The sequence below is a fragment of the Dermacentor silvarum genome, chromosome 6 (assembly GCF_013339745.2).
Source record: "Dermacentor silvarum isolate Dsil-2018 chromosome 6, BIME_Dsil_1.4, whole genome shotgun sequence".
Taxonomy (NCBI): domain Eukaryota; kingdom Metazoa; phylum Arthropoda; class Arachnida; order Ixodida; family Ixodidae; genus Dermacentor; species Dermacentor silvarum.
In genome coordinates, this window is record NC_051159.1 from 166,472,146 (window position 1) to 166,488,020 (window position 15,875).

Below are 15,875 nucleotides of genomic sequence, written 5' to 3' on the forward strand. Positions count from 1 at the left end.
CCGAGTCCGATGTACTGCACCCGGAAACAAGCATTTTTACGGCTGAGGCCTATGCACTTTTATCGGCTGTGAAGAGTATAGGCAAATCGAAACTCAAAAGCTCAATAATATTTACAGACTCCCTAAGCGTCGTAAAAGCCATCATGACTCTACATAGACACACAAACCCTGTACTTATTGAACTGTATTCTGCTCTGTGCAAGGCATACATGTCTAACCAGCATATTATTATATGCTGGGTGCCTGGCCATAGAGGCATCGAGGGGAATGTTCTGGCTGATCAAATGGCCACATCAACTACATCGCGAGCCCTTAACCCTACCGCTTCTATCCCTGCCAGCGATCTCAAGCCCTACTTGAGAAAGAAACTTCGAAGCCACTGGCAGCGCTTGTGGGATGCCGAAGCGAACAATAAGCTCCACTTAGTTAAGCCACAAATAGGTCCCTGGCATCCCGTTACGAAAATACGAAGAACAAATGTCCTATTCTCTCGTCTGAGAATAGGACATACATACGGCACCCACAATTTCCTTCTAACTGGAAATGACCCGCCAACCTGTGGTAGATGTGGAGAGAGGCTTACCGTGCTCCACGTCCTCGTGGAGTGCAGGGAAGCCGAAACAGAGAGAAAAAGGCACTTTCCCCTAGCGTACCGGTACTGTCTTCCACTCCATCCCGCTATGTTTCTGGGCGACAAACCTCTCTTTAGCACTAAAGCTGTCCTGGATTTTCTGAGCGATGTAGTATTGCATGTTATTTGCCCAATAGTTTCGTAGCGCATCCTCTCTCCAGAGGATGTCGCCGCGATAGTAGTTTTGCATAGCACGCGCCTCCAAGCCCTTGCGTTTCAAAGGGTCTGTCAAGGCAGCAGTGCTGTTTGAAAAGTTTATCAGTGATAAATTTTCGTTTATCTTCATTATCTTGCAATTTGTTCTTTCGTGTTCATAGTGCACCTCATCAGCCATTGCCATAATTTTATTACATATATATTTTACGCATTTTACAGCGATTGTTTTTAGGCCCTTTTACAGCCACGACACATCTACCTTTCGCAATTCATTGCTCCATTGTCAACTCATGAACACACTGGCCTGGCGCTCTTTGGCCATACCTGGCCCTTGCGCCATTAAGCACCATACATCATCATCATCATCATCATCAGGTTTGGAAAAAACTTGTTCCAAGACTTGCTACAGCAAGCAACATTACCTTGGTTCTGTCCAGGTACGTGGCATTTGCGTATGTTTAAGTTTTGGCACAAGCTACGCGGGTCACTTGGTTTGTTTGTTTTTATTTTGGCGGTGTTCTTGGCTTTGTCAAACTGTCGAGCTTACTGCATCGACAGCATTTTAACGCGACATACTGGTAACAAAAGCGTTGTCACGTGCGTAGATATGCGCTTCGATTGCGTGTTAGCGTAACAAATGCAGCCCTGTCGTAAATTAAGTCCGATTTGTCAGATTTCGCCGGCTCAAATGTCTGACATATATTAACCCGACGCGTAGTTTGCGACGGATCGACTGGAAGTTACGACTGGAAGTACGGACAGTGCTCTGCGATTGAAACGCGAAACTCGGAGCGCGGGGTTGCCGGCACTTTTTGCGCCACCGGTGGATGCTGTAGACATCGAGCGGCTGCATTTTTGTACCACATGAAAGTGAGCCTTTATGGTGCGTTGTGACTGCACTCGACTCCAGCGCTCACCGGTGGCGCAATAAGCGCCGGCCGCCACGCGGTCCGAGTTTCGTGTTTCAATCGCTGAGTACTGCACACTTTCAGTAGCGTAGCTTTGCTGTTTTCTGTTTCTCTATTTTTCTGTAGTTTCGCTCGCATTTTTTATTGATGGTTTTTCCGTCATGTTGCAGAGAAAAAGTGTGTTGCATAGCGTACTCTCTCATGGGAGTAACTTTTACTCTCCTCATGGTACAGGGAAAAAGTGTCGCATAGCCTACTCTCTCATGGGAGTAACTTTTATTCTCCTCATGCACAAGCTTTCAAGGTGTATAAAAGTGTCAATTGCTGGGATGCATTTGTCACAGAGCCTACAAGTACAGAAAAGCACGCTATGTAGAACATATGACATGTGACAACACACCCGGCGACAAGACATCCAACATTGTGCGATACATCCCTCGAGCATCCACTCTATATGAGCTTATAAAGCCATGCTCTGAGTGGTATGACTTGGCCGGACAACGGCTGTAGCTGTTTTCATAAATTAAGACGAACTGGCTCGTGCATATGAGATCTATCTGCCTACTTACGTGACCATGGTGAAGCTGCACACAAATATTATTGAGGATAGTAAAGAGACGAAGTAATCTCATTTCGCTCTGAGTATTAATGACAATATTTTAGCTTTACGTGTACGGGGACCATTTCTGTTGAAGAAAAAAATGGTCTTTCAGCATAAACAGAAAAAAAACTTTTTTTTTTAGATCAATGTATCTGATTTGTCCATTGAGATAAATTTTTTGTAGCAAAAGTATAAATTTTCTCTTGCCTTTGTTCTTTTTTTCTCTCACTTTATCTTTACATTGTGTTGCTGAAATCAAGAATTGGACTGCATCTCGTCTGATCGGGAATTAGATTCATATTAGATGTACTATTCATGTTAAATTTATTATTTTGGTCGGCGTGCTGCTTTTTTCTGCTTCAAATATAGCTAGGTATCGCTATTCAGACTAAACGACAAAAGTATAACATCTCTTCTTTGCCACATTTGTTTATTCATTCTACCACTACGAAACAGTGTGCGCGGCCCTGGCTTCAAGCAGGGGCCCACAACCATGGCTTTTTTCGTGACTTGCACAAAACTTTCTCTTTGTTTGCGTATCATTTACGTGATAGAGGCAACGTATCCCTTCCCTCGCTCTTTCTTTTTCTTCACAGCTACTATGATGTTTATCAGCGCGTCTATTTCGCTGCCAGTGTAGGTCACCTGCGATATCGTATATGCAGGTCACCGGACTCGGTCTGTGTCGCTACTCGCATTTTTTTTGTTATATCGCTGTTGCTTTCCAGCGATCCCCGGCCTCGACTGGGACGGCGTGCACGCCCGCCCCTTCATCTCTCTAATGCGACGAGTAAACAAACTCCGTTACTGCATGTTTCCAATATTAATGGGAAGCCTGCCCGGCGGAATGGGTTTGCGAGAAGACGCCGGGCAGGAACCAATTTTGCTCGCAACCGCAAAGTTAACCAACTCTCGTCTCCCACGCTCAGCCCTTTCTCTTATCGTGCAAGGTCGACCGTTCTTTTCTCTGTTGGATGCATCATGGTCTTCGTGGGTTGCATTTTTGTACGCGTTGTGTGTGTGTGTGGGTGTGTGTGTGTGTGTGTGTGTGTGTGTGTGTGTGTGTGTGTGTGTGTGTGTGTGTGTGTGTGTGTGTGTGTGTGTGTGTGTGTGTGTGTGTGTGTGTGTGTGTGTGTGTGTGTGTGTGTGTGTGTGTGTGTGTGTGTGTGTGTGTGTGTGAGAGAGAGAGAGAGAGAGAAAAGAGACGAAGCTGTTGTCCAGCGAAACGCGTCGCCTTAGAGGACGGAAAGAAATGACTCGGACATGCCCGTCTCCCGAGGCAACGGTTTTCACACGGTCATTCCGATCTCCTCAAATTCTTTTTCCCTTTGCTTCCACATTCTAGGAGCTCATCCTTTCGTCTTCTTGGAACTGCACGGTGCCGTTAAGGTGGGCCTCTGGACACAGTTTCAAACGCCGTGTAAACTTCACGCGTACAAAACCTTCTGGTGGTACTGCATCAATCTTCCCGTTCCGCTCCCTTTATTCCTGATTTCGTTCTCACCATTATTATATTTCGGTACTTCAGTAGCTGCGTGGTACTGCGGATGTGATCTCGTAGGGATAGCTAGAACTTTGTTAGAATTTGCCTCTCACGATGTTCCTTTTTTCTTCCCCATTTCGCAGCAACGGCGTCAGCCGGCGTTCCTCTCCTCCCGCGGCGCCGTCTCCCGAAGGGGCCGCTGCGGTCGACGTCGTCGCCGGCGATGAAGGCGCCCCTAACGGCGGCGAAGGTGGCTGCGGCATCGCGCAACCCGCCGACGCCGCGATGGCGGCTGCTGCCCCGCGCCGCATCGCTGCCGCCGCCACCGAGTTGCAGCCTCCGCAGCCAACGTCACCGGCCGCCACACCGTCGGAAGAGTCGGCGCCCGCCTGGTGAGTGCGCTTCGCCGCTCGGCTCCCTTCCGCGGCGTGTGCGCCATGCGGGCAAGCCTCCCGCTCTTACGGAGTCGCGGGGGAAAAGGGGGAGGCTGCTCGACAACGGGGGTTCCCGCCTCCCGGATGAAAGTTGCGGTGGGGGACACGGAAGCAGCCACGCTCGTTGAGGTGTTGGGAATTCGGGAAGTGGGGGGAAATGACGGTGCCTGCGTCCTCGGAGAGCGAGTGCAGGGATCGTGTGTGCGCTTAGTAGGATCGGGAAGCCGGCAAAACGCGTTGACAGAATGGTTCGAAGAAAATGGCCCGAGCAACCTCATGTCGAGTGGCCGAGCGACGTGGCGCGGGGTCAACACTCGCTGAGCTAAGCGGTGACGTGCGCGAGTGATGCTTCGCTCGGCGCTGGAGGTGCCGAACGCCGTTGTCGGCGTTATCCGGCCTCCCCGCGTTTGCACGCGTGGCCGCTGCGCGGCTGTACGCATAGCGAGCCTGGTTCGTACGACGGTTGCCGTGCCACGCACACATCGCCTCCATCGAACGCATCCCGCCTGGCGTCGCGGTGGCTCCCGGCGACCCTGCGCGGGGCGCTTCGCTGCACCGCGCCAGTGCGGCCGGCGGACGGGCTCAGAGCGTTGCGCGCTCTAACATAGCCTTGGTGCGAAAGCGCAAAAGTTGGTTTATCGCTCGACGGCAGGTGGCACTTTGTATACACGTGTCACACGCAGAAAGTGAGCAAATTACTGCTTTAAATATCCGTGTCACGAGCCATAAAGCAGCAAGTGTTGGCCAACGCGTGCGTATCTCGTCTCAACGTGGCTTACCATTATGTCCGCGCTCGTTCTCGTGTTAAGCGTGCGGAAAGACGGGAGCGTTGTTCGTGCAGGGCTCGTTCAGGCGGCCCCCGTTAACGGGACGACGAAGGGTCGATGACGACGGTGAGCTGGCTCGTTCCGTTCGAGCAGCGGAAGAATTCATTTGGCGAACGTTCTCACAGAGCCAGCGGGGTACGGCCGCGGGGCACGCCGATGTATAATGTCACACATAGTGCTCGACATCCCGATCAGCAACGACAGGCCAGCTTCTAACCGAGCTCCGCGTTCGCGAGGCGGAAGTGCTGTGCCCGGCACTCGAACCTCCCCCCCCCCCCCCTTTTTTTTTTTTTGTCTTCTGTTCTTATGGGTCGTAATAGCAGTGCACTACCATCACACGGCTGAAAACGAAATGACCGGCCAAGCGGTCGATACGTTCCCACGTGCGATGCCTTCTTGATTCATCAACCCATTCACTGCCTCACTGGAAGTACAATGCGAGAAGGCGTGCCGCGTTTCGTTCTTTATAGTTCCGGGTCGTATCGTGCGGCCCTTACAGCGGCAAAAACGGTCTCCCCTCCTCCCACCCTTTTCTCCGGGAAATGTAGTCCGCGTCCTTGAGCACCGAGGATCGAATGAGCGAAGCGCGGTAGCTGCTTGTTGTCAATGAAACGCCCACAGCGTGGCGCACGCAGCCTTAAGAAAAAATGAAAAAGGACGCTTTGGCGGGGAAGATCTATGACTGACACCGTTGTTCAAACGTGGGCGTTGGGCGGTGTAGCTGGGCCGCTATTGCATAGATTGTCAAAGCCAAAGGAAAAGGGGAAAAAAGAAAAGAGGAAACGCAGAGCAACGTCCCAAACGTCCTTACTGAGCGCATCGCCATCTTGGCACCCATCCAGATACGCGGCTAGCAGTCAAAACAGAGCGGCTCTCTACGAGCGCTTGAGGGACTTCAATCAATTCGGACAACAATCTGAGGAAGCCCTTCTCCGCGATGCGCATCCACCCGCGCCTGCGAAAGAAACTGAAAATATGGCGAGTTATTCGAGATGCTGCCGTCTGATCCTTTTTTCATCGTGTTCCTCTTTCGCGCTATGAAGTCTGCTCAATGGCTTAGTATTGCTTTCTTCAATAATACGTGTGGCCTTGATCGAAATGTTCTAGGGAAAATATTGTGGAAATGTGCCTGGTAATAGGCACATTTCACCAGGCAAGATCACCAAAGCTTGTCGCCTTTGCCGTCTTGCTCTTGTTATGCGTTTGGTACATTTACAAGGACAATTTAGTACCGCGTGTCGTTTTCGAAGGCACTATTATAGTAATATGAGGAACCTCATTGTTAAACTTACTCATCGTGATTTTAGACCTAATGGTGTGTACAGGTCTAATTCCACGGAAATGTTTGGTCAGGTTCATTTGCCAGCTCCTACCGGCACTCAGCAAAACGAAGGGTAGAAAATTTTGCAAACAAATATGTGAATGAAGCTTGAGAAGTTACAAACGCGCAACGGAGTGATCGAACAAAAAATGGCAGGCGTAACTTCAAGCTTAAACAGGAAGACAGCGGTTTGGATCAGGGAGAAAAGTAGGGTAGCCGATATTTTAGTTAGCGTAAACAGGAAGAAATGAACTTGGGCAAGCCACATGATGCGCATAGGGCAGATAACCGATGGCCTACTAGAGTTACAGAATGGGTGCCTGCCAAGAGAAGGGAAGCGCAGTCGAGGACGGCAAATGTCCTTCGTTGTCGGAAATAACCCGATAATTTCTGATTTTCGGTCCCCCGAACAAGCTTTATAAAACCTGGTGTTAAACCCGATTTTTCCCCGAAGTTCGCCCCTTCGTAAAAAATAATAACTGCAGATGTTACAAAACAAACGAATGCTGCCCACCATGTGTGGGCAAGTGGTCCAGGTATATGAAATTATTAATGGTATTCATAATATGAATATGGTATACATATGCCTTCTTTTCGCTTAACACTCATGCGCAAAACGACATATAAATATATTCAGCGCCTGCCGGCCTTAAGTTAAAGAGTGCTTGTTGCGTTTTTAGTAGCTGCGTTTACACATACGACAGTGGCGCATCGCATCGCGTTTCACGCATGTGGCATTCATGTATATGTGGCATTCATGTATGCGCTAGGAAGCGAACTCAGGGCTTATGTTGCTCAGCTGCGGCACTGAGGAAACATTTACCCGACTAAGTTTGCCCAAGTAGCTTGTGTGTCGTGTTCAGATCGGTGAAGCGCGTTCACGCGCAGTGTGGCAACGGCAGTGAGGAAGACGACGACGGCCCTGACAATGTCGGAATGCCGGAGAGGCAGAGGCCTTATTTTACGAGCGATAAGCGGAACGGTTAATTCACCGGAATCGTTACAATCTAGCCATTGAACTGTCTGTCCGTATTAGTAGAAGGACGAGGTTTAGAAATAATGGCAGTTCCCAATGAGTGAACGAAATTGCTGACGAAACGCGGTGCAGGTCACACGTCAGGTGCTAATGTTCGTTGTCGTACTCTTACGCTCTTCAATTGCGTCTGCATGAAGGCGGTAGAAGGGTTGATCATACCCCCCCCCCCACACACACACACACGCGCGCTTTATATATATATATATATATATATATATATATATATATATATATATATATATACTAACCACTTACGCTCTTTGTCAGCGCTTAGTCCGTTCAAATTCCGTTTGCGTGTTACTCTCTTTGGCTGTGATATGTACCAGCCAGCCCAAGCTAACACCCCTTCACGACCTCCTTGAGGCATATTAATGTATTACTGTATACGATGTCGTTCGTTGTATGCGACAATTGGGTTTCACACTGCTTTTAGTGCCTCTCTGTCTTTGCTAGGCATGAAAAATGAGCGTGCCCTCGCAAGTAAGGTGCACCTCGATCAGGCCGTCTGTACGCCCCGTTGTGCCAATACTATGCATTCTTGTCCGGCACAAGAACACGGAAGCGGAGACAGTGGAGGGCGGAGAGCCCTTCTTAGCAGGGCGTTAACCGAAAGACGATCAAACGATGAACCCTGGTCTCCCATGGCAACGGAGCGTCCGGTCAGCCGCACAGGGTGCTATTATGGCACCTCGTCGTGCTCCCATATCGAAGTTGAGCCGATGGTCGCATTAAACGGGCATAGAGACATCGAAATTGCACATTTTGCGTCTGCTTCAAATGACAGAAGTATGTGATTTCGATTTCGCTCAATGTATTAAAATTCTTGTCCCGCCGATTTTTTATGAGCCATTCGGAAGCCCGAAAATTGGCTATAGAAAAGTGGACGTTTTAAAAAAGGACTCGTGTCTTATGGAATGGTGGCACTGTACATCATATAATTCTTCACTTTGCACTTAAATGTACATACAGGAAGTTCAAACAATGAGTTCTTTCAAAACGCAATCCAAACAACACAAAGTATTCCCAGAAATATGGAGACTTCGCAGTCATCAGCCCGGCTCCCTCATTCACCCGCTATTAACTTTAAAACACAGTCGCGATACATTTTGTAGCCTTACTCTTTAATCGCATCATGGATTACTGCATATATTGTTAGGCCTTAAGTTTGCCTGTATTTGAGTGTAGACTTCGAGATCGCTGTCACTGCAGGTGATCACTGTCACTGGCGGACAGGTGACCGCTCTCGCGCTCCTGCCACAGCCGCCCAGCGCTGCCGACGTCCCTCTACAGCCCGGTGGTAAATTCTGTGGGCAACCCCCCCCCCCCCCCCCCCCCCCCTCATAGTCTCGAGTTAACCGTGACCTGCGTCAGCTGAACCCATCTATGCCTGCGAATTTGCTAATCTCATCACCCCACCATATCATCCCCCGCCCTCGACTGCGTTTTCCTTCTGCTGTTACCTTAATATTGACCGCCGGACATGTCTTACGCAGAATATGACTATCCGGACATCAGTTCTTCAAGGACTACTGACATACCATTAAGTGTAGGTCCTAGACCTCGGAATTATATAAAGAAATTTTGGCAGGACTCGGAGCGCCCTAAATAATGTACTGCAATAGCTTTTCTACGAAACAGCTAGTTTCCGTTTCGTTTCCCAGACATCTCACCAATTTGACGCATGAGCGGGACATTGAAATTTTCTGAGTTCTCCCATCAGCACACATTTCATACTTCGCACGTACGAATGACATATGACAGTAATGTAACATTGTCATATCGTCCACGTTCCTTAGGCTGCTCGCTTAAGATACTGACCCTGAAGAGTAGAGTTGTCACGCCAGTAATATTAACGTATTGCCGCGCGCCTTTCTTCGCATTCAAGCTAGGGCACAGTCTTCAGGTGCAAGTATATTAGGCGCCTCTTTCTCTTTATGCAGATTTTCATCGCTCGCAGGGCGGCAATCAAAATGGCGGGTTCAAAGCTAACTATAAGAGCTCAAAAAACGCGAAACACCCGCCGCGGTGGCTTAGCGGCTATGGTGTTCGCTGCTAAGCACGAGGTCACGGGATCAAATCCCGGCCGCGGTGGCCGCATTTAGATGGAAGCGATATGCAAGAATGTCCGTGTCCCGTGCATTGGGGGCACGTCAAACATTCCCTGGTGGCCAAAATTAATCCGGAGTCCCCCACTATACGGCGTGCCTCATAATCAAATGGTGGTTTCGGCACGTAAAACCCCAGAATTCAATTCAGAAACGCGAAACTCGGAGCTAGACAATTGCTGAAGAAGAGGGAAGCATAAGCGTTTTCTTCCCTGAAGCACCCTCTCCGCGGTCGACGGGAGCTTCTGCGATAAGCGGACGCACGTTTCGCTAAGAACGCGCCACTTAAATGTACCACTTGAAATACTGAGCACGCGAGCAGGTTCGAGCCTGGACTGTGTTTATCAGCTGATACAGAAGCTGCTTGCTGGCCCGCCGGGGCGCGTGTTGAAACGACGTCTTTGTGCGGTTCATCTCTGGACACTATACGTTACGTTGAGCGAAAAGATTCGCTGCTGACACAGGCGCGGCGCCTTACAAGGAAAGCGGCGATTCGCGCCAGCGGCGGCATTTTTCTTTCTTTGTCGGAAATCTCTGCGTTCCCGTCGAACTGGCGAACATGTCTTCGTGTGCGATTTGTAAGGTGCCCGGGCGACATGCGTCGAGAGCTGACTTCGCCTTGACTTCTTCCGGCGCTGATGCTATACCGTGTGGCATATAGATACTGGTCTTCTTCTTCGTTGGTATCCGACTATCGTGTACAGCTTTGTGCCTTCCTAATGGTGCGTCTATATTGGAGCAGCAAGAATCTCCGTGCGGCGGACATTGTCATCGTCAGGTAAGGTAAAACTCATCCGACCCACGATTCGGGAAAATCTTGGTGCTTCGAGAGCGAACTTGCATGGTCGCTTGCCGCGGCGGCTCAGTATACGCGTATATGTCTTGCTGCTGGGCACGAGGTCGCCGGTTCGGTTCCTGGTGACGGCGGCATTACGATGCAGTCCGGAGTGCAAAATTCAGAAACGCACACGTTTAATAACTGAGTACGATAATCAAAATTAATCCGGAGCGCCCTGCCAAGGCGTCCCCCCTTAATAGCGCTGACGCTGTCTTGAACACCAAACGAAAGTAAACTCTGTATGTTGCATACTGTAATTAATGCCATTAAATTTCAGGGCCATTTGACGCGAGGAAGCAAAGCGGAAGGAACGCACCCCCATTCGTACCTTCCTTCTGTTTTTCATTTTTTCTTGTGTTCGACTGGCTTAGACCTTGCCTGAGATCAACTACGAGAAGCTGTCTGTTTACTGCATGACACCATGCCCTGTTGCACACCGGCTCCATTACCATCCGCAGTTTACTGCCGCAGCTAGAGTTATTTAGCAGCTGTCGAAATTGCCGCTGTGTATGAAAGTTCCGCGCTACAAGGAGATCAAGTTAAAATTATGTGGGCAGTTTTTTTTCCTAGATGGTTTTGTTTAATAATATCTTCAGTGCACCTTTGTTATCCTAACGAAGTGCGTTATATGTGGGATTACTTGTATTCGTAACACGGGAGATATTTGAAACAGAAATTGGCCACAAAAGAGCGTCCAGCTATTCGCCGCTACGTGATTACCTATATCTACCTTTTGCACGCAGTTTCTTTCGCTGGAGTTAGCATTGTAACTGTGTACCGTGCACGAGCTTTAGCCATAGCGCGACGTATACACCGTATACCGAAAGACGAAGGCGCGAGCAGCAGTGCTATAGCGGTGACATTTTCTGACGTTAACCGCAGTGGACAGAAATTGTATTGCATACACTATAACCGTATTTCACTTACCTGCTGACACAATCTGCGGCAGTCGTATGATCACCACGAAGGCTTTTCCTTTCTTCTTTCTTCCGGGAACAGTTGTTCACCACGAGAGTGTTTCTAGCCCGCTATGGTGACCACAGTCTCTCAGGATATCGCTACCAGTGCTGCTATTCCCGGGTACCTCTTAAGACTATTCCTGTATCCGTTTTCTCTAGTAAGGCTGCGGTGTGCTAACGCTCTCTGCGCTCTTGGTTAACGTGGTGGTACTTCGGACGCTGCGTTATTACAGTCGTTGAAACGTTCTGAATAACTTGTAGGGAATTTCGAATGGTACATCGGATATGTGCAAGATGATATCAGCAGTGACAGAGCTGAGAACCTTGGAACGCCGTGGAGCTTTGAGAGATGCCGTTGTGGAGGGCTCCGTTTAATCTTTAGCGCCTGTGGCTTTTTACTGTGCACTTAAATACGCAATTATAACCACGCAGACGCCTTGCCAGTGATTTATACACAACCCCACCACCCCCTAACGCCTCCCCAGCTGGGATGATTCCGACACCCTACAAAAATTATTCCTGACCTCCCCCCCCCCCTCCCTTCTTACAGAGAGCTAGGCACTCATCCTGGGGAAAAAAATTACGCTGATATCATGCACTGTGGTAATTGCTTTAAGAAATATTTACTTTTTGTGGAAGTGGATGCTACGTGGCCCTAATTTTGAGACCCAATTTTGATGTTCAGTACGCAGACGACAGTGCTACACTACAACCTGCAGGAAGCGGAGAACCCTTGACGTCGTGGTAAACGCTAGACACGTCCTATGTTTTCGTCTGTGCAACTGCTGGCGCTCAGAGTTGCGTGCCGTACTATAGTCATGGTTGATGAATAGCTAGAGGTATTTCACTGTCGTCACTCCGTCGCATGAAGCTGCCTCTATTCGCAGCTATCAAAACAACGATATTTCTTGTGCCGATCCCGGCGTCACTAGCACTGATCCATGAACAGGATCTTAACATCAGATACCTATAGATATCGCATGACGCAGACCCATATCGACGCGCTCATGAAAATTTTTATCGAAGCTCCAAGATCCCCAATATTAGGAACGCAACAGACGAAGAAAAGGAGGAATATTTGCAGTTTGTGGACCGAGCCTACATGATGTGGGCCAAGAAACCACGTCGGGTATTACATACGTGCGAGGTGACACGGTGCATCTGTGTGTGTGTAGTCCCAGATTTCTTTTTTTTTTTTTTTTGAAATATTATTTCCTGAATGGGGCAGCCACAGTAGGCCTAGTAGTTTCTTCGGATATTGTATGTACCGGATTGTAGCGGACATGGTGCGCATATATACTTTTTGTTCTTAGTTGTTTTATTTTATGTTTAAAGTATATGGCTGCTCCATGTCAACTGTGCTAGTTTAGTTTTTTCTCGTGCAAAGTAGTATTGTACTTAGTTTGAAAATGTCTGCACTTCGTTCTATCAAGACTTGTAGATTAAGAACTCGCTTCACTTTGTTCTGCGTAAAAAAAACGATAAATTTTGTGCAATAAAATGAGAATGAACGCTGCCCCTTATGCTCTTCCGATATTCAAACGTGGTGACAGAATGCCATGGTGTTTAAATATAGTATTGAATTTATAATACCGCAAAACGGAGGCATACATTTTGTGCCCGCCTGTCTCCACCTTCACTGTAGTATTCATTTATTGCGCACATCAGTTCGATATGCACCAATAAGGACGAACTCTCTTGTGACGTGGTTTAATATGCTTGCTTAAAAGGTTCATTAGTGTACTTTTCTAATTAGCAGCTTTTCCGTCACCATTTGTTGAAAAAAGGCATTCAGCCTTAATTAAATAAAACAACGTAAAAAGAGCGCTAGCCCCTTCAATCTCTTCCCCCTCCCCGCCCCTCGGCCTTTCGCTCAAAAAAGGTATAGCCAATAATTCGTATCCACTCCCCTCCCCTCTCCCGCGTTCTGTTCAACACCCCACCCCCCCCCCCCCCCTAAAATTGAAATTCTGGATAAACCCCTGCGCTTTGCATTACGCTCCCGACGGAATTCGGTCGCGGCGGTCGAGATTCGAACCAGCGAGCCTCGTGTTTCAAGCAGCACAACGCTGCAGCTACCGAATTAACGCGGTGGTGATAAAAATGTACTGATCTTGCGCACGCATCGAAAATAAGGCACGCTAACAATACACCTGCGAGCATTACCGTGCTCATTGTCTTCGTAGACAAGATAAGCGGTCATGGTTTTTCTTTCCTTTTTTTATCACCGTTCTTTGTGTCTTTGTTCCGTCACAATGCTGTGCTCCAAAAGTGTCGTTGCATTGACAGTGTGAAACTGTCCATATCTGTGGTGTTTGTGAAAGCCTTGTAGCACTTCTGTGCCCGTTGTTGAATGTGTAGTGTGCGCCGCCACGTTAACGTACATTTTGTGTCGGTTAGCGCGGTAACTTGCGTGTCATCTCAAAAGTTGGTCATTTATCGGGAAAAGTAATAAGAGGTTTATTTTGGGAAACATCCATGAGAAAGGCGTAGGAAGGGAAAAATGGGATATCAATTACCGTAAGACGGGCTGCGATAGGGTGGCCCAGGACCTGGCGGCAGTCAAAGGATGTAGAGAGAGAGAGCGTAGAACAGATGCAATGGGGGAGAGAGGAAAAGCGGGAAACAAGATTGATGAGAAAAGTAAAGAACTGTGTGGACCGAGGTTGAACGGGCATTCGAACGGGCTGTGATAGGCGCATTGGCCATGGTGTAGCAGCAACGATGGGTGATAGTGAGATATGGGGCGTACTTGTGGGAAAAGGGGCGAGGGAAAGAGAGGCTAGACAGAGCACGCTGACTCGGTGCTCGCGTGCTGCATCATCGTAGCCCCGCGCCGGCGGCCGAGGCGTCGGACCGGCTGCGCCCAAGGCCCGCAGCCGCGCCGCCCTCGACGACACCAGCGGTTAACGCAATGGCAGCTACGGTGGTGGCGTCGGCCGAGCGGACGCCGCGTCCAACGCCGAATCGACCGGCCAGCGGACACGCGCCGTAAGAAGTGAGTTGACCTACCACTGGACGATGTCGTGACGCCAACTGCTTGCCAGGACCATCCTGGATACCTGCAGATGCAGTGCTAAAAATATTGCAGCCAGAACTATTCCCAGTATTTTTGATTTATAAGAATATTATAATCGCCCGTAGCTGATAGCGCAATACCGCCACTCCAGATTGAAGGTGATGAAATCAACGTTACTTTTTTGCTCGACATCACAGTGATCATGAGATTTTTATAGCTTCACAAATTATTTTTTACTCATTTCGTCAGTAATGGTCATTTAGTATAAATCTGATACTATAGTAGCAATTGAAAAGATGGTTCCAGAAGGTGCTACGAGTATAGGTAGCGCGTTGTGGGCGCATAGCGAGCGTTTCACAGCATCAGTGCCACGCGTGCAAGTGCTCAAGCACTTGCACTTTCAGGCATGCAAGTGTTCAGAATTTGCATACCTGAAAAGGACAGTGCAAAATTGTGCACGCTATAACCAAGCGATGGCGCTTTTATGTGCACTTGTGGCTTGTGTACACATTGAGTTGTGTCCGTTCTGTCTTTAGCATCTTAATGTTCCGTACGTTTTTGCGAAGTGCTCGTCTCTCTTGCGTAGTGTGCTCTTTGTTGAACCACATTGCTAGTCATTGGTCATACCGTGTTTGTCCGAAAAACAATTTTCTTCTTTTTTTTTTTCTTTTTCGTTTGTAATATCGAGAGCACGCTGCAGTTCTCGTTCAAAACCTTTCTCTAATGATGAGCGTGGAAATTTGCCTTAACTTCATTACCATCGCTCAAAAGTGCGTCCAGCTGAACCTCTAGGCGTGGGGATCTGATGGAAAGCCAGCTTCTCGACATAGTGAGGGAAAATGACGCACACGCTGTGGACCCGGGGCGTTCTGCAAGAAAGCAAAGGTGCAATGAAGGGGTAAATGATGAACGACACAAAGCTAGCAAAGCTGTCTAACATCCTGGTTGAGCTGCGCAAACGCAGCTGCCCGGCAAGCGCGTAGCGGCTTTTTTTTTTTTTTGAATATTGCATCGCTGTATTTTAGAGCTTTAAATAGCCTAATCTGTTACCGCGATTTGTGCCTGCCGCAGGTGGTCCGCGATAAGGAAGCGCGATATACGCAGGTAGCCCCCGAACGAGTACGAATTGATGTATTGATCCGACATTACTGTATGCTGGAGCTTATTTAAAGGCCGCGACTGCGGTTGCATATGCATTGTCAGTTCGCGTTATAATAGTCATAGATATTTCTTTTTTTCGCGTTCTGTTCGTGCAAAAAGCATTATAGAAGAAGGCTGTCGGTATTTTTTCTGCTTGCATTTTAGCTCTTGGTTTCTTTTTTTTTTTTTCATTGTTGTCTTTACGATTACCGCTGCGACTGTTTTGCTTAGCTAGGAAGGCACGAAATCGCCATAGTGCAATGGTCGACTACCACTAGAAGTTATCTGTATCAGCGTCATCATCTTAATATAGGTACACTAAAGAATAAACGTTTGATTGTTGAAGCTGCGTTCTAAATATAAAGAGACCGTCAGTTTTACACAACCACAGGATGCTAGAAAGATGCGAAAGCGAAT

At 48.4% G+C, this 15,875-nt stretch overlaps 1 protein-coding gene across 12 annotated transcripts in view; it reads left to right on the plus strand.

The window, feature by feature from the left end:
* LOC119456345 (protein Aster-B-like) overlaps positions 1-15,875 on the plus strand; it is a 166,148-nt gene that overhangs the window by 77,076 nt on the left and 73,197 nt on the right. For 7 of the 12 annotated variants that reach the window (XM_049669769.1, XM_049669776.1, XM_049669767.1 and 4 more), the window contains exon 2: positions 3,923-4,171. The exons of 4 other annotated variants lie outside the window; for them this stretch is intronic. In XM_049669769.1, coding sequence (XP_049525726.1) covers positions 3,923-4,171 — 249 coding nt within the window. Of the gene's footprint in view, positions 1-3,922; positions 4,172-10,036; positions 10,281-15,875 lie in introns of those variants that run through there. One more of the 12 variants, XM_049669779.1, reaches the window with a different exon arrangement.